The 24,794-nt window shown below is 45.7% G+C and overlaps 1 protein-coding gene across 1 annotated transcript in view; it reads left to right on the plus strand.

The window, feature by feature from the left end:
- Nucleotides 1-24,794, plus strand: part of CMTR1 (cap methyltransferase 1) — a 53,723-nt gene that overhangs the window by 13,128 nt on the left and 15,801 nt on the right. The window contains exons 4-13 of the mRNA XM_027525379.1: nt 1,458-1,616; nt 4,418-4,510; nt 6,159-6,230; nt 7,314-7,408; nt 7,530-7,602; nt 12,468-12,666; nt 13,425-13,543; nt 15,465-15,561; nt 15,873-16,005; nt 16,666-16,845. Coding sequence (XP_027381180.1) covers nt 1,458-1,616; nt 4,418-4,510; nt 6,159-6,230; nt 7,314-7,408; nt 7,530-7,602; nt 12,468-12,666; nt 13,425-13,543; nt 15,465-15,561; nt 15,873-16,005; nt 16,666-16,845 — 1,220 coding nt within the window. The remainder of the gene's footprint in view (nt 1-1,457; nt 1,617-4,417; nt 4,511-6,158; nt 6,231-7,313; nt 7,409-7,529; nt 7,603-12,467; nt 12,667-13,424; nt 13,544-15,464; nt 15,562-15,872; nt 16,006-16,665; nt 16,846-24,794) is intronic.

A 24,794-nucleotide genomic window follows, 5' to 3' on the forward strand; every position in this document is an offset into this window, starting at 1 on the left:
CCAGCAGAATGAGAGGAGGGAAACTGTTGGTAGGAGAAGCAGCAAAGCGAGGGCGTAAGTTTTCCCTCTGCTTCCCAGCTGCTGTAGTTCAGTAGAGAGGGCGTGACCCCTTCCTGATACATGTATCACATTGAATCATCCCTGGGAAGCGGCTGTTCAGGCCTGCTTCTCCTGTCCAGAGCTGGGGCAGCCTTTGGTCTCCTTAGTAGTGAGTTCTTATGAGCAGATGTGAGCACACAGATGTGTGTTGGTGGATAAGGAGGCTTCATGCTGAGATTTTTGCTCTAGTGAGTGATCTTAAAAAAAAAAAAAAAAAGACTAAAATCCTGCTCACTCCCAGGTTCCTAAATGGGAGTAGAGCTGTCTTCTGTGTTAACTTCCAAAGGAGGGCCCAGTTTTCCTTTCCAGCTTTGGTACCCTGTTGATATACCACAGGAGGAAGGTGGAAGAAAAGACTTGCATACTTCTCTTACCAGACTTCAGTATATGTGCAAAGGTCAGGGAAATCCAAGTTTGTCTTCTGTCTAGCTTCACAAATATAGTTGACGTCTCCATTTTCTGTTGGAGTCATTTGAGAATGAGAACTGCCACTTCTGAAGTCGTAGTCAGGATTCTGATTTGGGGGCCAAAAACTTCGGGAAAGTGGGAGATGGGAGGGTTGGTGACTCAGACTCCGACCTGGGGAAAGGTTTGTGGCTACTGTAGGAATTTCATCCAGCTGCTGAGCCTGCAGTGCCCCTTCCACAGGAAATACAGGCCTCTAGAGGAAACAGGTCTTTAGGTTGGAGTTCTTTTATTAGACAAAGGTATGTGGGTTTGGGGTCTCTGGTTTTAGGGATATGTAACTGGGCCCAGGACTCTAGAGGTTAGTGTAAGCTTTTTAGTTAGTTGTGACATTTAAAAAGATGTTTCTGTCCAGTCTTACAGTACCTTCCGTACCTCAGTTTTACATGAAGTGATTTTTCAATTAATCTCTTGATTAAGTGGGCTCCTACAAGCCCTCATTGTCCTTCCTTAGTAAGGCCATTTGACTGGTTAAGGGTAAGGTTTAGAAGTTGCCGCTGGAAGCAGTTCCATTTTAAATTATGTTCTCTTTATCAGCTCTGCTCTAGATTTACTTCTCACTTAATCAGACAAATTAGCTGGAAGGGTAGTTGTGCAAATGTCCAGTGAGATTCATTATGTACTCTTGGTGCCTTTAATTACAGCTATGAGGTCCTTCTCATTTATCCAACTTCTGGTTGCCCTAGACTTTCACCTCCAGAATAGACAGCCACGGGGCTCACAATCAAATTGCAGTTATTAGGCTAGAAGGAAAACTTTAGGCCTTACTCGTTTGTATTTCTCAATTTAATACAGTGTCTGACACAGTAGAAAGACTGAATAAATGTCTTATTTATGTAAGTGCTCCACTTCTGTTTGCTCATATAAATGCACCATTTACTTCTCTTTTTCAGGCCAAGATGGGCTTCAAGGAAGGTGAAGGATTGGGTAAATACAGCCAGGGTCGGAAGGACATCGTTGAGGCCTCTAATCAGAAAGGTCGACGAGGCTTGGGTCTGACACTGCAAGGCTTTGACCAAGAGCTGAATGTGAACTGGCGAGATGAGCCAGAGGTACCTGTGTAGCGAGGAGATGGAAGGCCATTTATGTCTTTATGAAACCGTATTAACAAACCAGAAGTCCCCAGAGGCAGTATGATCAGGGTGGTTGGTGGGGATTGGAACTACTTACATGGAAGATATGGGGGTGTCCAAAATGGAAAAGAGGAGCCTGGGGGAGATACGGTGGGATATGGATTTGTTTCCTGTTGCTTCATATAAGACTGGGTCTAAGACCAGTGGGTAGAAGATACAGAAAGGCAGAGTGTGTCTCTCACAAAGAACTTGTATAAATAGATAACAGCTTTTCACCAGTGATGAACATGCCTAAGGAGGTAGTGAGCGCCCTCTGCTGAAAGGATTCATGTGAGCCAAATGAGGGCCACTCTCCTACTGTGTGAGTAAAAGATCAGGTGCCCGCCAAGGTCCTTGCACCTCCTCAGGTTTATGATATCCTGATATTAAATAGGTGTTTGTTTATGCCAAATAGCTTTTCTCTTGTGGGTTTATTCTGCTTATCTCCTTGGGTGTGAGTTTGTTTTAATCCTGAATATCTAAAGAGATTCCCTTTTGATGGCATAGATAATGTTGAGATTTTATTTTTATTCATTTACTTATGCCCTACCTTAGTCCACAGAGGATTTGAAGTGGGTATAATAAAAGTACCTAAAAATAATGGTAAAATGTTACCATTATAGAGTTGAAACTAGAGAAGGTAAAACACAAATGCCTAGCCTATACAGTTGGTGTAAGTTGAGCTTCAGATGTTGCTCTGAACTCTGTAAAATTGATATTTTATTTGTCTCCCTGATGTTCCAGTTCAGCAAAGAAGTTCTGTGAACCTGTGCATGATAAAAGCCTAATAAAGTGTCAGAGTAAGACGCTAACAAACCAGGAGTTGCTGGATTCTGAGAGTGGTCCTGCTGTGTTGCCTTGTAGTTGTACGGAGACTCAACAATGCAAAATAGGCAAATATTTATAATTGGGGCTAGATGTAGGTTTCTACCTCCAAATTCCTTGGTACTTTCCATGTCCTCATTTATCTAAAGTGAGTGAAAAGTCCCTACCCTCTCAATGGGGCAGAATTAGAACTTTGCTAAACTTGGAATCTGAAATTGGCTCATAAAATCTGTTTTTAATAGAGACAGGCTGTTGAAGAAAAAGGGGGTTTTTTGGCCTTGTCACATAGCTTGTGAGATCTTAGTTCCCTGACTGGGGATTAAACCCTGGCTATGCCAATGAAAGCTCCAAGTCTTAACCACTAGACCACCAGGGAATTCCATGAATAATTTTTTTGAGGCAAGACTGACTTAATCACCATTTACCATAATTCACTTTTTTTCCTTAAAGATAATCTTTTGGTTAAGAGTTGGCCTCAACTATTTGTTGGTGGCCACTTCTTTTTGTGTGTGTGTGGTTGTGGTTGTTTTTTGTTTTTGTTTTAAAATTTAATTGTTTGCTTATTTTTGACCATGCCAGCTCATGTGGGATCTTAGTTTCCCAACTAGGAATTGAACCTGTGCCCCCTACAGTGGAAGCACAGCGTCTTAACCACCGGAGCATCAGGGAAGCCCCACCCCTTTAAGGTAGTTGGTCTGGGCGGCCTGAGGTGAACATCCGACTCCTGGAGTCACCGCATGGAGAATGCTCCAGTGGCACCGCTGTCCAGGAATACGGAGTGTAAGGTGTGGAGCTTTAGACAGAGCTCACTTTGTAGGTAGCTGTGATGTTCACACTTCCGGGGGAGGTTGAATCTGCTGTTCCTCTCCAAAGGAGCATCCATATTGTGTATGGGCTTCTTTTTACAGGTTATAATTCACAACTTTTATACCTAAAGGGACTGGATTTGACCAGGAGGAGAAGCCATGATTCACTGCTAGATTCATTGACAAAGTTTTCAGTAATTTTTCTTTTAAACTTTTTCTCTGTTGATGGTAGTTGGCTTGCCCTCAAGACCTTGCATTGAGATACCATTTTATGCCTTTCAGAGCATGTAATATTACCTTTAATCTCATTGCTTCAATTCGCAATGCTGAATCTCTTCTCCACACTTGCTTGGAGGGAAAATGTGGAGCTGCCAATGCAGGTTAGCCACCTAGTTAGGTTTTATAATCGTTGTCTCCTCAGCCCTGTGAACTTAGTTCTGGATGCACATTAGAATCACCTGGCGACCTCTAAAAAAATGTCCTTATACCCAATCCCTCTGAGACCAACAGAATCATATATTCTGAGGGTGGGGCCCAGGCATCAGTACTTTTTAAAAGGTCTACAGATAATCTTAGTGTGGCCAGGATGAAAACCACAGTTTTAGCTTGGTAAGGAAAGTGACTGAAAAATTAAGAGGAAGCAGCACTAGAGAAGCCAGTTTCTACTGTGTCTTGCAATAAAAGGCATCAGTAAGTGAGGCTTATTGCACTGTCTTCCTGATGTAATTACCTTATAGACTTATATTCTTCTCTCTGTCCCCACTGCTCTGACTATAGGCCACCTGAGTTAAAGACTATGTCTTTTTACCTCTGTGTACTGAGCTTTTAGTCCACAGTAGGTGTTCATCAAATAATACTGGAACAAATGAAAGAAACTTTGAAAGTTGGAGAAGTTTCTTAGAATTCAAACCAGAATTGGCCCTGGCCTTTAGAAGCTGAACTTCAGAAGTCTGGCTCTGTTTTTAGGTCTGACACTGCCGTTGGCCTCAGTTTCCTGGACACTTCTCACTCTGAGCCCCTCTTGATCGTTTTGGGGAAAGCCCTGGTGAGCTGGGGCTTGGCCCTGAGGGTCTGCCTTACCTGACTTACTTGCCTCTCTTTTGTTTGTAGCCCAGTGCCTGTGAGCAGGTGTCATGGTTCCCAGAATGTACCACTGAAATTCCTGACACTCAGGAAATGAGCGATTGGATGGTTGTGGGGAAGGTAGGAGTTGCGGAAAATGTACTCTGAATTCTTGACACTTCTGACATTTCTCCTCCTCAAATCAGGTGTGTGTATCTGTATACTCACAGTTTAAGAAAAGTGTGAATTTGAGCTTTCTAGCAGGAATAAAGCTACGTCAAGAGGGTGTCAAGAGCTTCACGGATATGCCCCTGGAAGATGTGGCATGCTGGGCTTTTTCCCTCCTAGTCATTTACCTTGCAAGGCAGCACAAAATGCATAACTTCTGTCTTCCTCTTGGCTGCTTTTTAGAGTAGCTTATTATACACCTGTGTATATTCTGGTCACTACTGGGCACTGTTCCAGGTAGATAAAAAAGACTACCCCTGTCCTCAGAAAGGAATGAGAGAGCTGTTACAAAAGGAATTTGTTTATTCTCTTTCTGAAAAATTGTAAGAATTAAGTATATAGTTTTACCAGATCAGCATGTTCCAGAGAGCAGTTCTCAAAGTATAGGGACTTGAGGGATCTCCATGACCCTTTCAGAGGGTCTACAAGGTCAGTTATTTTCATAATTCTGAACAGTTATTTGCCTTTTTCATTCTCATTCTCTTGCAAGTGTCCTGAGAAGTCTTCCAGAAGCTATGACACGTGATAGCACATGCTGAATGCACATGTGGGCAGGAGACTCTCTGCCTTGTGTAAGCTGGGTGCTGAGCTTTGCAAACAGGGAAAACAGTGCCACTCTTCCCAATCATTTTTTTCCGGAATATAGTTTCCGTACACATTTATTGATATTAATATAACATTTTAAACTTGGGCTTCCCTGGTGGCTCAGAGGTTAAAGCATCTGCCTGGAATGTCGGAGACCCGGGTTCAATCCCTGGGTTGGGAAGATCCCCTGGAGAAGGAAATGGCAACCCACTCCAGTACTCTTGCCTGGAGAATCCCATGGAGGGAGGAGCCTGGTAGGCTACAGTCCATGGGGTCGCAAAGAGTCGGACACGACTGAGTGTGTAAATATTTCTTACTAAATATTTAAACATCTCTGTTTTAATTTCTAATAATAAGGTATATAAATACACACACACACACATATACACGTCTATCTCCCACAGAAACAAAAGCTGTTTAGGATCCTCAGTGATCTTAAAGAGCGTAAAACCTGAGAATACCGAGTTTGAGCACCGCTGATTTAGAGGCAGCCTCACTCGTACATGACGCTGAACTCAACATCCCCATGAGGCTCCCACGCCCTTGTTTTCTGTGACGCTGCCAAGTCAGTGCCTGAGGTCCTGCCTTCATACTCACCAAGGAGCAAGAGGCTTCCTGGCTAAAGGACAGCCTCTGTCATTTTGGGTGTTCCCAGATATCCCCCATCCTTCTGCCCCGCCACACTCTAGGGACAGACAGCTTGGGTGTCTCCTCCCTGTTTGCTTTTCTCAGCCTCAGCATTCACAAGTCTTGTATCCATATGGTGCTTTCGTGGGAGCCCCCAGGGGGCTGCTCCTTCTCGCAGCCGTCTGGAGCCGAGCCAGGGGGATTTAGGCTTTTCTCTTTCCCGTCCCTCAGGGGTTGATGTTCTCTGGCAGGGACTCAAGCCCCCTTTTGCTCTGCTCACTCAGAACCCTAGATTCCCCCCAAATGCAGTCACATGTGGTCATTATGGATTGTTTTCTTCTTCCTGTAGAGAAAGATGATTATTGAAGATGAAACAGAGTTTTGTGGGGAAGGCCTGCTTCGCAGTGTGTTGAAGTGTAAGGTAAGGCCTCATGGCTAGAGCTGGCGCTGAAGATTTTGTGTGAGGGGCTGTGCTGGGTTTTTCTTATTCTTTTGAGTCGGTTGTGGGGAACCTGAAATTTAGCTAAGATTTTTTTCCTGGAGAGCAGATGTCAGTTTGGCGTGTTTCTGTGAGCATCCTTTTTCCTGGTGACTCCCCTGCCCTGCAGTGTTGTTCTGTCCCTGTGGTCAGTAGCCAGGGAGGGAACCACTTAATTTCAGTGGGTGGGTTCATCGTAACCCTGAAGGGGGGCTGGCGTAGTGGAAGTTTTGGAATCATTGTTCAGTATCAGAGCTGAATTCAAATCCTAATTTTGCGGCTTTTTTTTCTTTGCTGAGTGACCTTGGACCATTTGCTTTAGCTTTTCTGAGTTTGAGTTTCCTTATCTTTAAATTGGGAAGAAAAAAATACTCCGTGTTGTTAGAGTTAAAAGAGATAGTCGGTGTTACTCTCCCCTTGACATCTTCTGACCTGACCTGACTTTGGTCAGGAGGTGCATTGCCTGGGGCAGGGTGAGCCAGGGAAACTGAGGAGAAAATGAGTGGGAGGAGAAGCAAGGCCTGAGACGAGCCTCACGGAGCTTATTTTTCTGGCAGGTAGAGAGTTGGAAATATCCTCAGGTAAAGTGGGGCTTTCTTTTTCCAGAGAGAATTAGAAGAAAGAGAAGGGTTCCTTGCTGGGAGGTAGGTGCCCTCAGAAAAGCCTGATCTTGGTTTGCCTACCCTCTTTCTGGGTACACCCTTCATAGCAAAACTCTGGTCCCTGCCGAGTTGCTGCTGGAGTGGAGAAGCAGGCTTGCAGCGAGGGTTAGCAGTGCCAGAAGGATTAATACCACTTACCATGTGGCAGGCACGTGCTTGCTTCCCTTCTATTTTGTGCCATTTTACAAGTGAGGTAGTTGAGAGGGAGAGTGATCGAGCTGCCTGTCTGGGGTCACACATCTGGTCATTTCAGAGCTGGGATGCAGCAGAGGCCTAGCTTTTCAGAGGGCTGTGAATCCGGCTCCTCAAGCTCCATCCTGAGGGTGATGCTGCTCACCTTGTGGTTCTGATTCTCTCCGGGCAGAGTGTGTTTGATGTTCTGGATGGGGAGGAGATGCGGCGAGCTCGGACCCGGGCCAATCCCTACGAAATGATCCGAGGAGTCTTCTTCCTCAACAGGTTTGCTGGCATTTCCCTCCCCTCCCCTCCCCCGATGCACACTGGTCGATGTTCCCATTTGAGCCTCAGCTCTCCCATCTGTCTGGTACTGAGTATGCTTTTCTGTCTCGCTTTGTTGCAGGGCAGCAATGAAGATGGCTAACATGGATTTTGTGTTCGATCGCATGTTTACAAATCCAAGGGACTCTTATGGGGTGAGAACAAGATTTTGCTTCTGAATTCATAGTGCTAAATAGGCTTCAGCTTCAGTGGCTCAGAAATTGCCATTTGCACAATGCTAGGAGAGTGTTCCTGCTGGGTGATGGAGATGCATTCTGTGATGAGATATGTTTTGTTTTGAGCTCTTCAGCTAGGGTTCCACAGTGCTTCCTGTGGTCCCAGGAGTGCCCTAGTAAGCAGTTATCTCTAGGGCTTCAGGCCCGGAGTCCCAGCTCCCGACTCTGCAGAGCCTGCTCTTCACTCCAGGTGGAGGAGTGCAAGGCTTGCAGCAGTGGAGGAGGGGCATTCCTGACCAGATCAGCAGGTGTGGCCTGCATAGGCCAAGGGAGCAGGGAGGTGAGGACACAAGTTAGTGCATAGGCCTCCCTGCTGCGCTGATTAAACATGTGTTTATCCAGCCCCTGCGTTGTGCCGGGCACAGTGCTACACACCAGGAATACATGGATGTGCTCCCTTTCCCCATGGTGCTAGGTTCTGGGCATTCTGGGGACCTGAGAGCAGGTAAGGGTGAGGGTTGGATGTGTGTAGAGCCTCTCCATGCTCGTCGACGTGTAGAGGCCAGTTGCCACCAGGAAGCTTGAGCCTGCCTCTTACAGGGTCGGGTGGAGTCTGAGTGCAGTCAGCCCTCTGTGTCTGTTGACTCTGCGATACAGAGGGCCGGCTGTACACCGCCACTTTATGTAAAGGACTCAAGCACCTGCAGATTCTGGTGTCTGTGGGGGGACCTGAAACCAATCCCCTGTCAATACTGAGGGACGACTGTGAGCAGTCCTTACAGTGAGTTAATGTTCCAGATTGAAACTTGTGACATCATCTGATTTGGTTGCTGCTGTTTCTGGTATGAGAGGGCAGTACTCTGGGAAATGTCTGAGTGTTGAATGAAATGTGGGCATCTGGGTTCTTTCACTGGTCTGTTTACAATCAGTATCGTGTCTGAAGGTCGGGGGCAGGTAGGAAGTGCAGCATTTAGTCACAGGTGGTGTCACTCAGGGTCACACCTTCTTTGCCTCTCAGCTACCTCATCTCTGAAATCAGCCCTACTAACCTGCCCGAGAACCAGGAGAACCAAGAGGCTCTAAAGGTTTGCTCCAGCTCTGAAATCTGTGCCTCACACGTGGCCACTTTCCCTTTTTGCTTCTGTGAACAAGCTTCGTGTGGGATCCTAATTACAGGTGGTGGATCGGAATGATTTTCTACTTTACTACTCTCATTTTTCTGAACACAGACCCTCCATATGATAGAGAAAGAAAAAAGGACATTTCATTCTAGCTTTCCCTTCAGAGTTTCAAAGCATTTTCACCCTGTCCTAGAAGGTTCGTTCTCTGACAGTGCAGGGGCCAGGAGCCGGCTGTTCCCAGTCCAGTTTCTGCCTCACTCAGCCTCCTCCTGGTAGGCCCCCGATTATCCACTGCTTAAAGAAATTTGTTTTCCAAGTTCTTCACTGCTTCAGCTTCACCTGCCTGGTTGTCTCCTCCATGCTGGCAGAATGGCAGGTGGACCCCTCCAGCCTGTAGTTACTTCTCTCTCCCAGGTCTCCCTCCCACCTTACAGTACCAGCAAGCTGTACGAAACGGCTCTTGGAATTAGCATCTTGAGAAAATTACATTGATATAGTGTTGATTTAATTTTCTGAGCTCCGAATGATTTCCCTTAAATCCCTGCCTGGCAGAGGAACTGTCAGGTTGATGGGAAATCACAGCGTCATTTTGGGCTTTTGAATGTAAACGCCTCCAGCAGCTGGGATCTGGTTATTGTCTTTTGCTGTCAGGAAAATGAAGTAGGCATCAGGGTCGTACCATTCAGGTGGAGGGTGGAGATGTTACATAGGAAAAGGTGGCTGTGTTTGCGATGCTTCAGGCAGCTTCTTGACTTGCATTGATTGATAGTGGCCATGGAGAATTGCCCTTCCAGAGAAGTTCTTCTACGCTCCACTATAAAAGTGATTTCTCTTCAGCTCCTAGTGTTTGCTTCTGTCTGTTCACCCCTGTTTCCTCCCAAGGACTGGAGTGACCGCCAAGCCCAGCAGGCTTGTTGTGTTTAGAGCAGTCCCAGCAGACGTGGGAGTGGCAGAAGCCCCAGGCACACGCCCAGGTTTGCTAGAGTCTCAGTGGCTCTTGGATCAGGGAACTTAGAGTAAGAGTGCAGACAATGTGAAGCCTAGCAAAGTGTGAGGAGGTTGGAGATGGGAAGCTGGGGGGAGGCTCTTTGAGGTTTTTCAGCATGTTTCTGCTTCTACAGGTTGTGGTAAAAGGAAAAAAGAGGCTAGGGAAATAAAGAGATCATAAGCAAGAATTGGAAGGGGCCAGGAAGAGAAGGGCGTTTAGATTCTTTGGGTATATGGAAGCGTATTATATATAAACGTTACATGAGGGACTTGTGTGCCTGCGGTTATCGTTGTGGTAAGAAAGCATTGGCTATGAAGCATAACAGGATACAAAAGCTGAATGTAGATCTTTAAGTTTCAGCGCTGTCTTAGAAGAAATTAGACAGCACTTACAAAGTCCCCGCTGCCTGTGGAGCACTGCGCCAGACTCTGCAGAGAGAAAAGGAGGGGAGGGACAAGGGCCTGACTCTCAGGGAGCTGGCTGATCGAGTTGAACTTCGTGTCGTCTTAACATTTGTTCAGTATCGTACAGTTTTTAAGGGTCTTCGACATAAGGTACTTTGTTTAATCCTACAATAGCCTTAAGAAATAACCTACATTAGTTCCAGTTTGTCGTTGAGGAAGCTCAAGCTTAAAGACATAAATCGTGTTCTTGCCTTTGACTGCACAGTCAGTAAGTGGCAGAGGTGAGAACCCTGGCCGTCCTTTCTGTGAAAGGAGCGCTGGCCGCGGCCTGCGAGGGTGACACGTCTTGAAATTACAGAACAGATCATATTTATGCTGTCTTTTTGGAGGTGAGGTGCTTTCATTGATTCATTCTCCTTTCTTCTCACAGTCTTCTCACATGGAGAAGCTGGCGCCTGGGGCTAGGGCTTGGCCTGTGATGAGGAACAGTGTGTTCACTCTTTGCAGTGTGTGCAGGCCTTAAACTTGTGACGCCTGCCTCACTACCGCTTTGCAGCCTGGGAAGTGCTGCATAATATTCTTGGCGTATGCCATTAGGTCTTTTTTAGTGTGCAAATGAATACAATAAGAAAATATGAATAATTGATGGCTCAGGAACAAAGAATGTTAGGGTGGTGGAGCAGAGGGAAGGGAGAAGGAACTGATGTGGCCCAGCACACTGAGTGGGCTTGCCACAGGGTGATGAAGTGTATTTTTAGCTACAGTCCCTTTCTCCAGAGACTTTTTCTACTGTTGTGATCAAGCTAGATAACCATCATCAGATGCAGAGCCCTTGTCACCTCACAAGTGACTGGACTGTGAGCATTAGTATTTCCATTTCTTTCCTATAACTGTTTCCCCTGAAGCCTTCTGATCTTTATCTGGCAGTTAGAGAGCTCTGGACAAGCACCCAGCCGTGCCAGACTTTGAGGGAGAGAAGGCTGCGCTGTCGTAGCCCTTCTGCTGGATGTTCATCAGGGTCCCCTGCGGTCACCCCTCTGGAGCTCAGCCTCTTGTCACCAGTGCAGATGGCACGTCTCTGCCCTGGAGGCTTGAGACAAGTGGAATTCACCCTTGAGGGCCCAGGTGTGTAGAAGAGAAGTGTAAACACAGTCTAGATCTGCATTCAGCATACATTAAATTTAATTAATTTGGCCAAGCTGTGCGGCTTGTGAGATCTCAGTTCAGGGATGGAACCTGGGCCACAGCAGTGAAAGCCCAGTATCCTAACCACTAGGCCGCCAGGGAACGCCCAGCATTTTATATTAAGAATTTAAAGCCACTTAAGTGGCCAGAACTAATCATCAAATACAAATGATGATAGTGTAATTCAGTCATTCTTTAGGTGGCTGGATGCTCTGATGGCTGCCTAGGTCAGTGGCTCCTGTTCTCCCAATCTAACCAGCTTCCAGCTCTGCCCTGCGCAGGCCCTGGTCAGCAGAGGGGCAAAGGCAGGAGCGGGGGTGTGCAAAAAAGGAGGACGCACAGGGCACTGTGGGGTCTTGGATGGAGTCGTGGAACGAACGAGGGGTCTGGTGAGGTCTGAAGCATGTCTGGGCTGTAGTTCATAGAAATATACCCGTGATGTCAGTTTATTAATTTTTACAGCTGACCGTGTAAGATGTTACTAAAGCGGGGTGAAGGACATGTGCGAACGTTGTCCTCGCAACTTACCTGTACGTCTAAAATTATTCCATGATAAAAACTTAATTGGAGGGGAAAAAAAAGGTAGCGTCTAGGAGGAAGGGACAAAGGGACGCAGAGACTGTCATCTGGAAGGTGAGGCCCTGGGCTGGGAGGAAGTGATGTGAGAGCCCCTCAGACTCTGGTTGGACAGGAAGCCTGCGTCTCCTGCTCAGGCTGACGGGATGCTGACTAAGCAGTGCTGCAGACTGTGAACAGGTCGATTTGTGTCTCGGCGTTTCTCTTTCCCTGTCTGTCATGTGGGGGGCTAGAACATCTACCCCACTCGTTGGGACTTTTGTAAGGCAGGATATGGTTGGGAAAAGATGCTGAGAAATAAAACATGCACACTTGGGTGCCCATTAGGGTGTTTTATTAGGAGTCTGAGCTGGGTATGGTGGTGTGAAAGGCATCAGGGGTGTTTTGAGGTGGGGATGGGTGACTGAAGGCAGTGGTCTTAGAGGACACTTGCCTGGTGGTTGTGGCTCTGGCAGGAACTCTGCACTGTGCTTGCTGAAAGGCTTATTTTACTCCCCTGCTTTCTCTTTCCTGCTCCCCACTGAGGCATTTTTCCCCTCTTCCTCCCCTGGCTTCCACTTACCTCTGCAGAAGCCGCTGGTGAAGGACCGGGAAGCGGAGCTTCTGTACTTTGCCGACGTCTGTGCGGGCCCGGGCGGCTTCTCGGAGTACGTGCTGTGGAGGAAGAGGTGGCACGCCAAGGGCTTCGGGCTGACTCTGAAGGGCCCTCACGACTTCAAGCTGGAGGACTTCTACTCCGCTTCCAGCGAGCTCTTCGAGCCCTACTACGGTAGGGACACGGAGGAGGCCCCAGGGACCCAGAGGGACAAGTCTTATCAGGAGGAGTTACTGTCCACGTGCCATGTTTTCTGTCCCGGGGCTCTCAGCCTGGGGTTCCCAGCCCATGTCATGAGGTCTCAGTCTCCTTTTGACTATGCCTTTTACCCCAGGCCTGTGGGATCCAGGTTAACCCTCCAGTAGGCAAACTTGCAGCAGATCCATGTTAATTTCTCCTTCCTTCTCTTGTGGTGACAGGAGATAATAAAACTGTTTGATCTCTGGCTGAGAACTGGCAGGGTTATTAACAAATACAAACCCACACCCATCCCCAGCCTTGTATGCCAGATGCTCAGCAACCGCCTAGCAGTTCCCTCCACTCTGTCTTGCTTCTTGTGACTTGGCAGGAAATTCCAAGTCCTTTGTTAACAGAACTTATGAAGAAGTTGATATTGCTTCCTAAATGTAAGTGCTTTAAACACACGTTTGATCTTGAACATGAAGACCTGTTTCAGTTGATGGCTCACGGCTGGTTGACTCCTCTTGAGCTCTCCTCTACTGTAGCAGGGCCCTGTTTCTGCCTCCTGGCCCATCACTGCAGGGCAGCCTTGTGTGACGGGTCCTTCACTGAGCTGCTCCTCACAGAGCTCTTCTCCTGGGCCTTGAGGCCTGCCTGGTACCTGTGTTCACAGCCCTGGCGAGGTTGTGTCCCGCTGCCAGGGAGGCACAGGGCGGACGAGCTAAATGTGAACCTTGTGTCCTGTCTGTCAGGTGAGGGTGGGATCGATGGAGACGGAGACATCACCCGCCCTGAGAACATCAATGCTTTTAGGAATTTCGTCCTGGATAACACCGATCACAAGGGCGTCCACTTTCTGATGGCTGATGGGGTAGGTAACCTGCTCTTCATGGGGTGATGATGTATGTTTTTATTCTTTTTGTACATCTTTTCCATTTGTAACTTTGTCAAGGCTCTGCTGTTATGGTCATCTTTGCTTGGGGCAGGCGGATCTGCCCAGCTCACTTCCTCAACAGGCCTCTGGTGAGGGTGGAGGCCTGGTGAGGGGGCACCGTGACTAAGACGAACTCGGCAGAGCCGACAGGAAGGACGTTTCCATCGTTTGTCACCCAGGCGCTGCTCTTGGAGAGGCTGTCTGTACACGGCCACTCCTAAGCCTCAGGAGCAGCTGATAGGTGACCACGTAACCAAACGCAGCCACTCCATGTTAATTAAGACTCCATATTAAGACTCTGCAAGAGGCTGTGTCAGTGGCTGGGTTGAAGAAGATACTCAGGTTGCCCATTTCTTGGGCAGCTGCCTGAGGCGTAGAGGCACCCCTGCAGCTTTCTCCCCTAGTAATCTGACGCTGCCGGTAGTCTTCTCTGGACTACCAGAAAAGTTGTGAGCCACAGCTTAGTGTAGAGAAAGGTCAGAGAATGCGGCAGTTAATCCAGGGTCACATGGCCAGAGTTGCAAAAAGCTTCTGGAGCCCCCTGGGCAGCCTCTTAAGCAGTAGCTGTGTGGAGAGGTGAAGAAATGTTTAAGATGTCAGCACAGGAGCCGAGCGTGCCCTCAGTCCCCAAAGATTGGTGCCTAGCAGGGGACATCAGATAGGCTTGGGTGGAGGGAGGGGCCGCTTCCACTGAGCCTGTCGGGGTCTGATACGCTGGGGAGGCAGCCGTGCAGGGCATCAGCTCGAGTGGCAAACTCAAGGATTGTCCCTCTGACTTAGCCAACATAGACTGGTGACCCACATGGGATTTTTTGTGTGTGTTTTTTTTCCCCTCTCCCTATAAACAGCTGTGCATTTTAAGAAGCATCTGTAAATCTGGAAGACATTACTGAACATTTTTACTTCTGGAGACCAGGCTGGGGCCAGTTAAATGGAGGCCAGCCTCTTTGCTTCTCTTAATTATTGTGATAAAAATCACATAACATAAAATGTACTGTTGCAGCCATTTTTAAGTTTACAGTTCAGTTATGTTAATTATAATCATGCTTTCATGAAACAGATCTCCAAAACTTATTCCATTTTACAAAATTGAAATGCTATGCCCATTAAACAATAACTTGCCTCTTTTCCCATCATAGCCCCTGGCGTCCCTCACTCCCCTGTGAGCTTGGCTCTCTGCTCCTTGCTGGGATCTCACAGGGAGGGAGACCACTCCAAGAACAGCAACATACATTCTTCATACAAACAGCCTGCCCAGAGACTCTGCCAGCTGGAGGAAGAGGCTCCATGGTCCTGGGACAGGAGGGGGGGTTTTGTGAGTAAATCTGTGGTCAGCAGAGAAAGGAAGATTCTTGTGACTATCAGAGTTAGGCAGAGTTTCTCCTGTCACCAGACTGGGGCCTCTTCAGTGGTCAGCCCAGGACTGAGGGAGCCCATACAGATTTAGCCACACGTGCTCCCTGGGTCTCACTGGACTCACCAGGGCATTCAGTTTCCTGACTTGTAGTTGGCTTGTGACCAGCGTATTTTGCCTCTGTTCTGCCGTATCCTTCCCTTGGATTCCAGCATGAGTTTTAAAATTTTCTGGACCATCTCCTTGGAGGAGCAGATCCCCAGGAGCGATACAGCAGGAAAACAGCACTGGCTCAGTAGGCAGGCCTGGGTCCCAGGTGCTGTCTTTACCACAGGGAGCCATACGACCACGCCAGAGAATCTAAACACCAGACTGTATCTGTGTCAGTCAGCTGGTGGAGACCAGTGGAGACACCTGAAGAAGGTTCAGGGAAGATGAGGTCGGAGCACCCTTCAGTCCTCGTCACTTCTCTTTTCTGCTCTGATCCTTGCGTTCTCGTTTCAGGGTTTCTCAGTGGAGGGACAGGAGAACCTGCAGGAGATCCTCAGCAAACAGCTGCTGCTCTGTCAGTTCCTCATGGCGCTGTCTGTTGTCCGGACAGGTGACACTTTGCCGTCTCCCCACCCAGGACCCACCAGAGGCCCTGTTGTACAAGAACATGTGTTGGGGTTGGCTTGAAAGTTAGCTAATGGTCTGCTTGTATGAGATGACACATGGTGGAATGAGGACTTTAGGGGGGAAAGTGCTATGGAATCCCCAAAGTCCCCTCTACAACTCTTTCCCTTCTGTGGCCTGTGACTTTTAATGGGCCCAGGTATCTGGGCCCTGACTTTGTCATAGTCCCTGAGATGACCCAACTCATTTCCTGGAGTGGAAGCTGCTGACTATCGTTGGTGTTTTCTCTTAACCTAGGAGGCCACTTTATCTGTAAAACCTTTGACCTCTTCACACCGTTCAGCGTGGGGCTCATCTACCTGCTGTACTGCTGCTTTGAACGAGTCTGTCTCTTTAAGCCGATTACCAGCCGTCCTGCCAACTCAGAGAGGTGAGGCTTTCCTCTCCCTTTGAATCGGACTAGTTGGCTAAATGTCAGAACAGGAAAACCTGGTGCATCTCTGGCATGAGCAACTCAAGCTACATTAAAAAACCCTGATTTAAAAAAGTGATTGGAGCCAAGAGGACTTGGATTTTCTTGGTTCTCTGACGTACTGTTCAGCCTCTGCCTCCTCCACCAACCTTGTTCACCACATTTTTGTGGGCGATCCTTGGCTTGGCCCAGGAGGGTGAAGGAGACCAAGGAAGGATTACCTGAAGGACAAGTGGGCCACAAACCAGAGTCACTGTGTGCATCCCAGATGGGACGCAGTGCCCGTGCATCTTGTGAGAGAAGAGGCAGCCAGTCCGAATTGCTAGGTGGCTTGTTAAAAACACAGATTTCTGGGCCCCATCCCTGGAGAGTCATTGCCCTTAGCAGACTTCCCCAGCTGATGGTGATTCAGCCAGCCTGGCACAGGGTAATTGGAAACTACTGCCATAGAGAGTAGAAACACAGCCCAACATAAGAAGGAAGGATTTGAGGTGAACTTTGCAGCACTCTGTTCTTGGTATGTAGACAGGGGTTTTGTGACTCAGCAGGAGGTTCAGGGAGGAGGAATTATACCGGGGAAGCCCTTGCTCAGTGGAGTGACAGGGTCTCTCCTCTCAGGTATGTGGTGTGCAAGGGCCTGAAGGTGGGCATAGACGAAGTGCGGGATTACCTCTTCTCAGTCAACATTAAACTGAACCAGCTGCGGAACACTGATTCTGACGTCAACCTTGTGGTCCCCTTGGAGGTGATCAAGGGAGACCATGAATTTACTGACTACATGATACGGTCCAACGAGGGGTAAGCAGACCAGTGTGTTTTTTCCTTCGTTTCTTTTTGTTGTTGTTGTTTGCTTGCATCCCCAGGGTATCAGGAAAGCCCTAGGGATGAAGAGAATGAAGAACTGAATGACTGGCTCTTGGTATCACTTTGTCCGTTTTGAAAAACTGGTAGCTGAGATCGGTTTGCTCGCTCCAGGGCTCCCTAGGACTTTGAGTACCTTGAGGACTTTCATCCTGCTCCCATGCCTTGTCAGAGGGCGGCTGGTGGGAGCCTGGCTGGCATAGCCCTGCCCGTGAGAGCCTGAGTATGATAGTGAAGCTAGAGGGCAGACTTGTTTTGTGTCCTTGGAGGAAGGAATAATCTCCCTTTAATTGCTTCCATTTGTAGAAGGCCATCATAGTTTGCTGTCCCATGAAGTCCCTTAGTTGGAAGCAAGAGATGGCTGGAAAGCAAGTATATAGCATGCTTTTGGAAGTTTCTGGTATCAAAACTTTTGCCAGACCATGAGTGTCTCAAATAGGCCATCTGAATGCTGGTTTTGTTTTTGTTTTAACCTTCATTAATTGTTTTCCCCTCCTTGTTAGTGGTGATAATTTAAAGTTGTGCCGGTTGGCTCAGTTTTCTAAGTGGGCAAACCTCATTGAACAGTTTTCTGAGGAAGCTTGGAGAGTTGTATAGTAGCAATGAATCAATAGAAGTGCTTGCTTAGGGGGCCAAACATGTACTGGAAAGGTAATTTCTAAGTGGAACCCCAAGTCTCCCAGAGAAGGTTGAATGTATGGGTGGCCCTAGGGAAACATAGGAGGAGAGGAAGTCTTTATCCATCTTCTCTCAGTATTTTAACTTTCCATTCTGTGGTACTGCTACATAAGCTCTCTCATCTTGATGTAAGAATTGGCACCAAGGTGGAGCTGGTACTAAGTTTCAGCGTGTTGTAGATGAGGAAGCAGGCCCGGGACCGGAAATCAGCAAAGCCAAGGCTTTGTCACAGTTCTGGACTTCTTTTTGTTGAGCCGTGCTGCAGTTTCATACGGGTGTGCGTGGATGCATGGCAGAACTGGTCTTCTCAGAGCTCCCAGTTGCAGAGTGTTTAAGCAGCCTGGTAAATTGATTTGTGTCTGGTATATTGGGAATGTTTTTCCCAATCTGTGGTTTGCCTATTCATTGTCTTAATGATGTCTTTTGATAAGCAGAAGTTAAAATTTTTTTGAGTCCATTTTTAAATTGTAAAATACACGTAACAGAATTTATCATTTTAACTTTTTTTTTCATTTTAACCTTTTTTAAAATGTGAAATTTAGTGGCATTAAATATATTCACACTGTTCTGCAACCATCACCACAATGCATTTCCAGAGCTTTTTAATCATCCAAAGTGGAAACTCTATACCCGGGAGATGACGACTCCTGTTCCCCCATCCCCAGCCATTGGCACCCTCTGTTATTTTCTCTCTGTGAACTTGCTTATTGCATGTACCTCATATAAGTGCATTCATACAGCATTTGTTCTTTTGCCTCTGGCTGTTTCACTTGGCATAATGCTTTTAAGATTCATCATGTTGTAGTATGTGTCAGGGTTTCATTCCTTTTTTAAGGCTAAGTAATAATCCATTATATGTGCATACTACATTTTGTTTATCCATTCAGCTGTTGAGAACATTTGGATCTTCCTCACGTTTCAGCTATTGAGAATAACGCTGCTGTGAATGTTGGTGTGAAAAGTAACTGTGTCCGTCCCTTCACGTCATCCGGGTATACATCTGGAAGTGGGATTGCTGCACTACTTTACATTCCGACCAGCAGTGCATCAGGGTTCCAATTTCTCCACATCTTCACCAACACTTGTTATTTTTTGATTTTTTTTTTTCCATAATAGCCATTCTAGTAGGTCTGAACTGGCTCTCATTGTAGTTTTGGTTTCCATTTCTCTAATGACTAATAATGTTGAATATGTTTTCATATGCAAATTGGCTATTTGTATATCTTTTTTGAAGAAATATATTCAAGTCCTTTGCCCATTTTTTTTAAATTTTTTTTTTATTGAAGTATAATTGACTTACAGTATCATATTAGTTTTTGGTATACAGCATAATGATTTGATTTTTTTTTTAATTATTTATTTATTTTCAGCTGTGCTGGGTCTTCATTGCTACACATGGGCTTTCCTCTAATTGCAGTGAGCAGAGGCTAATTGGGGTGCTCAGGCCTCTAGTTTCGGCGGCTTCTCTAGTTGTGGAGCACAGGCTCTAGGACTCTCAGGCCGCAATTGTGGCCCACAGGCTGAGTTGCCCCAAGGCATGTGGAATCTTCCCGGGCTGGGGATTGAACCCTTGTGCCCTGCATTGGCAGTTGGATTCTTAACCACTTGACTACCAGAAAGTCCGATTTGATATTTTTATACGTTAGAAAATGTTCACCAAAGTCTGCTTACCATCCATCACCATAAAAAGTTATTAAGATATTATTAACTGTATTCCCTGTACTGTACATTACATCCTGGTGACTTACCTATTTTATAACTTGAGGTCTGTACTTCTTAATCTCCCTCTGTCATTTCACTCATACTCCCCATTCCCCTCCCCTCTGGCAACCACCAGTTAGTTCTCTATATCCAAGAATCTGTTTCTTCTGTTAATGTTTGTTCATTTGTTTTGTTTTTAGATTCCACATATAAGTGAAGTTGTATAGTATGTATCTTTCTCCGACTTATTTTACTTAGCATAATACTGTCTAGGTCCATTCACATTGTTGTAAATGGCAAGATTTCATTCTTTTTTATAGCTCAGTAATATTCCTTTGTGTATATATATACTACATCTTCTTTGTTTATCTATTGATGGACACTTAGATTGCTTCCATATATTGGCTATCGTAAACAATACTGAAGTGAACATTGGGATGCATATATCTTATTTTTGTCAGAAAAATAGCCAGAAATGGAATTGCTAGATCATATGGTAATTCTGGCTTCCTTGGTATACCGCTTAGCTGGTAAAGAATCCGCCTGCAATGCAGGAGACCCCAGTTTGATTCCTGGATTGGGAAGATCCCCTGGAGAAGGGATAGGCTGGTTACCCACTCCAGTATTCTTTGGCTTCCCTTGTGGCTCAGACCTGCAAGGTCGAGACCTGAATTCAATCCCTGGGTTGGGAAGATCCCCTGGAGGAGGGCATGGCAACCCACTGCAGGATTCTTGCCTGGAGAATCCCCATGGACAGAGGAGCCTGGTGGGCTATAGTCCATAGGATTGCAAAGTCAGACACGACTGAAGTGACTAGCGCATGGTAGTTCTATTTTTAATTTTTTGAGGAACCTTTATACTGTTTTCTATGGTAGCTGTACCAGTTTACATCCCTACCAACACTGCATGAGAGTTCCTTTTTCTCCATATCCTTGCCAACAGTTATTTGTTGTCTTTTTGGGATGGCTGGATGGCATCACCAACTCGATGGACATGAGTTTGAGTGAACTCCAGGAGTTGGTGATGGACAGGGAGGCCTGGCATGCTGTGATTCATGGGGTCGCAAAGAGTCAGACATGACTGAGCGACTGAACTGAACTGATTCTGACAGGGGGAGGTGATATTGTGGTTTTGATTTGCATTTTCCTGATTAGATTAGTGATGTTGAACATCTTTTCATGTGTTTATTGACCATCTGTATGTCTTCCACAGAAAAATATTTAAATCCTCTGCCTATTCTTTAATCAGTTTTTTAAAACTATAGTTTAATCAAGTGTTTTTTAAGTTGAAATATAGTTGATTTCCAATGTTGTGTTAGTTTCTAGTGTACAGCAAAGTGATTCAGTTTATGTATGTATATGTGTTACTTTTCAGATTCTTTTCCGTTATTACAAGGTATTGAATATACTTGCCTGTGCTATAGAGTAGGACTTTATTGCTTATCTGTTTTATATGTAGCAGCTTGTATTTGGTAATCCCAAACTCCTGATTTATCACTCTCTGCCTCTTGCCCCTTGGTAACCATGTTTGTTTTCAGTGACTGTGAGTCAGTTTCTATTAGTCTATTTTGTAAATAAGTACCTGTGCATCATTTTTTTAGTTTCTACATCAAAGTAATATTGTGTGATATTTGTGTCTCTCTTTCTTCACTTAGTATGATAATCTCTAGGTCCATTCATGTTGTTGCAAATAGCATTATTTCATTCTTCTTTAAAGTTGTCTACAGAGAATCCCTTGGTGTGGGAAGCCTCTCCCTTCCACGTGTTTTTTTTTAATAATTAAAAAAATGTATTTATTTTTGGCTGTGCTAGGTCTTTGTTGTAGCGTGGGCTCTTCTCCTTGTGGTGAGGGGGGCTACTCTTCACTGCGGTGTGTGGGCTGCTTACTGCGGTGGCTACTCTTGTTGCAGAGCACAGGGCTCTGGGGCGTGCAGGCTTCCGTAGTTGCACAGGCTCCAGAGCACAGGCTTAGGAGCTGGGCGCATGGGCTTTGTTGCTCCGCAGGATTTGGGTTCTTCCTGGACCAGGGGTTGAATCCATATCTCCTGCATTGGTAGGCAGATTCTTTACTATTGAGCCACTGGGAAGCCCTATTGCATTCTTTTTTGTGACTGATACTGCATTATGTGTGTGTGTACGCACACACCACATCTTCTTCATTTATCTATGTGTTTTTTTTATGTTGAGTTGTATGAGTTCTTTTTATGTTTTGTATTGTAACCCCTTATCAGATACATTGTTTGCAGCTATCTCCCTCCGGTTCAGTCCGCTGCCTTTTTGTTTTGTTGCTAGTCTCCTTTGCTGTGCAAAAGCTTTTTAGCTTTTGATGTAGTACCAACTGTTTAGTTTTTTGTTTCCCTTCTCTAAGGAAATATGTCCCCCCAAAATTGCTGAGACTGGTATCAAAGAGCATACTACCTGGGTTTTCTTCTGGAAGTTTTATGGTTTCAAGTATTACTTATATTTAAGCCTTAAATCCATTCTGGGTTTATTTTTGTATAAGGAGTGAGAAAGTAGGCCAGTTTTGATTCTTTCGCATGTAGCTCTCCGTTTTCCCAACGCCATTTATTGAAGAAGCTGTCTTTTCCCCGGTGTATATTCTTGCCTCCTTGGTCATAGCTTAATTGCCCATATTTCCTAGTTTGAAATTAGGGAGCATGACACTTCCAGCTTTGTTCTTCTTCTGAAGATTATTTTGGTTATTTGGGGTCTTTTATGGTTTCACACAGATTTTAGAATTATTTGTTCTAGTTCTGTAAAAATTGCCATTGGTATTTTGATAGGGTTTGCATTGACTGTAGATTGCCTTAGGTAGTGTGGTCATTTTAACAGTATTCTTCCGGTATCTTCCAGTATGTCTTTCCATTTGTTTTTGTTATCTTCAGTTTCTTGAATGAATCAGTGTCTTACAGTTTTATGAGTACATGTCTTTTACCTCTTGGTTTACCTCTTAAGTTAGATTTATTTGTAGGTATTTTATCTTTTTGATGCAGTTGTAAATGGTATTGTTTTCTTAATTTCTTTTTCTGATAGTTTGTTGTTAGTGTATGGAAATGCAGCAGATTTCAGTTTATTAATTTTGCTTTTTTTTTTTGCCGCACCTCATGGCATATGGGATCTTAGTTCCCCAACCATATGTCCCCAGGAGGAGCCCCAGTGGCCTCCTGTCTCAGGGAGGCTCTCTAATTTAAAGATCAGCAGGTGGGTCTCACCCAGACTCCTCTCAAATTACTATCTGAGTGCTGGGACTTGAGAGTATGTGAGAGTTTGCAGGTACCCCTTAGGGGTCTGTTTCCTACAGCCCTCCAGCTCTCTTCTGCGAAGTCCCTGGGTGGGGGAGTCCCATCCGGAGCTTGGATGCCTCAGTCCTTGGGGAGAACCCCTGCAGTTGTGGCTCTCTTTCCATTTGTGAGTTACCCACACAGGGTTTTGGGTGTTGTCTATACCTCATCTCTGCCCCTCCTACCCATCTCATGGTGATTTCTTCTTTATATCTGAAAAATCTTTTCTGCTAGTTTTCACATGGTTCTCATAGACAGATGGTCTGTTCAGTTTAGTTCAGTCACTCAGTCGTGTCCGACTCTTTGCAACCCCATGGACTGCAGCACACCAGGACTCCCTGTCCATCACCAACTCATGGATTTTACTCAAACTCATGCCCATTGAGTCCGTGATGCCATCCAGCCATCTCATCCTCTGTCATCCCCTTTTCCTCCTGCCTTCAATCTTTCCCAGCATCAGGGTCTTTTCAAATGAGTCAGCTCTTCACATCAGGTGGCCAACGTATTGGAGTTTTAGCTTCAGCATCAGTCCTTCCAATGAATACTAAGGACTGATTTCGTTTAGAATGGACTGGTTGGATCTCTTTGCAGTCCAAGGGACTCTCAAGAGTCTTTTCCAACACCATAGTTCAAAAGCATCAGTTCTTTGGCTCTCAGCTTTATTTATAGTCCAACTCTCACATCCACACGTGACTACTGGAAAAACCATAGCTTTGATGAGACGGACATATGTTGGCAAAGTAACGTCTCTGCTTTTTAATAAGCTGTCTAGGTTGGTCATAACTTTCCTCCCAAGGAGTAAGCGTCTTTTAATTTTATGGCTGCAGTCACCATCTGCAGTGATTTTGGAGCCCAAAAACATAAAGTCTGCCACTGTTTCCCCATCTATTTGCCATGAAGTGATGGGACTGGATGCCATGATTTTTGTTTTCTGAATGTTGAGCTTTAAGCCAACTTTTTCACTCTCCTCTTTCACTTTCATCAAGAGGCTCTTCAGTTCTTCTTCACTTTCTGCCATAAGGGTGGTGTCATCTGTATATCTGAGGTTATTGATATTTCTCCTGGCAATCTTGATTCCAGCTTGTGCTTCATCCAGCACAGCATTTCTCTTGATGTACTCTGCATAGAAGGTAAATAAGCAGGGTGACAATATACAGCCTCGATGTACTCCTTTTCCTATTTGGAACCAGTCTGTTGTTCCATGTCCAGTTCTAACTGTTGCTTCCTGACCTGCATATAGGTTTCTCAAGAGGCAGGTCAGGTGGTCTGGTATTCCCATCTCTTTCAGAATTTTCCACAGTTTATTGTGATCCACACAGTCAAAGGCTTTGGCATAGTCAATAAAGCAGAAATAGATGTTTTTCTGGAACTCTCTTGCTTTTTCGATGATCCAGCAGATGTTGGCAATTTGATCTCTGGTTCCTCTGCCTTTTCTAAAACCAGCTTGAGCATCTGGAAGTTCATGGTTCACGTATTGCTGAAGCCTGGCTTGGAGAATTTTGAGCATTAGTTTACTAGTGCGTGAGATGAGTGCAATTGTGCGGTAGTTTGAGCATTCTTTGGCATTGCCTTTCTTTGGGATTGGAATGAAAACTGCCCTTTTCCAGTCCTGTGGCTGCTGAGTTTTCCAAATGTGCTGGCATATTGAGGGCAGCACTTTCACCGCATCATCTTTTAGGATTTGAAAGAGCTCAACTGGAATTCCATCACCTCCACTAGCTTTGTTCGTAGTGATGCTTCCTAAGGTCTCCTGGACTTCACATTCCAGGATGTCTGGCTCTAGGTGAGTGATCACACCATCGTGATTATTTGGGTCGTGAAGATCTTTTTTGTAGAGTTCTTCTGTGTATTCTTGCCACCTCTTCTTAATATCTTCTGCTTCTGTTAGGTCCATACCATTTCTGTCCTTTATTGAGCCCATGTTTGCATGAAATGTTCCCTTGATATCTCTAATTTTCTTGTAAAGATCTCTAGTTTTTCCCATTCTATTGTTTTTCTCTATTTCTTTGCACTTACCTCTGAGGAAGCCTTTCTTATCTCTCCTTGCTCTTCTTTGGAACTCTGCATTCAAATGGGTGTCTTTCCTTTTCTCTTTGGCTTTTTGCTTCTCTTCTTTTCATAGCTATTTGTAAGGCCTCCTCAGATAGCCATTTTGCTTTTTTCATTTCTTTTCCATGGGGATGATCTTGATCCCTGTCTCCTGTACAATGTCACGAACCTCTGTCCA

The sequence above is a fragment of the Bos indicus x Bos taurus genome, chromosome 23 (assembly GCF_003369695.1).
Source record: "Bos indicus x Bos taurus breed Angus x Brahman F1 hybrid chromosome 23, Bos_hybrid_MaternalHap_v2.0, whole genome shotgun sequence".
Taxonomy (NCBI): Eukaryota; Metazoa; Chordata; class Mammalia; order Artiodactyla; family Bovidae; genus Bos; species Bos indicus x Bos taurus.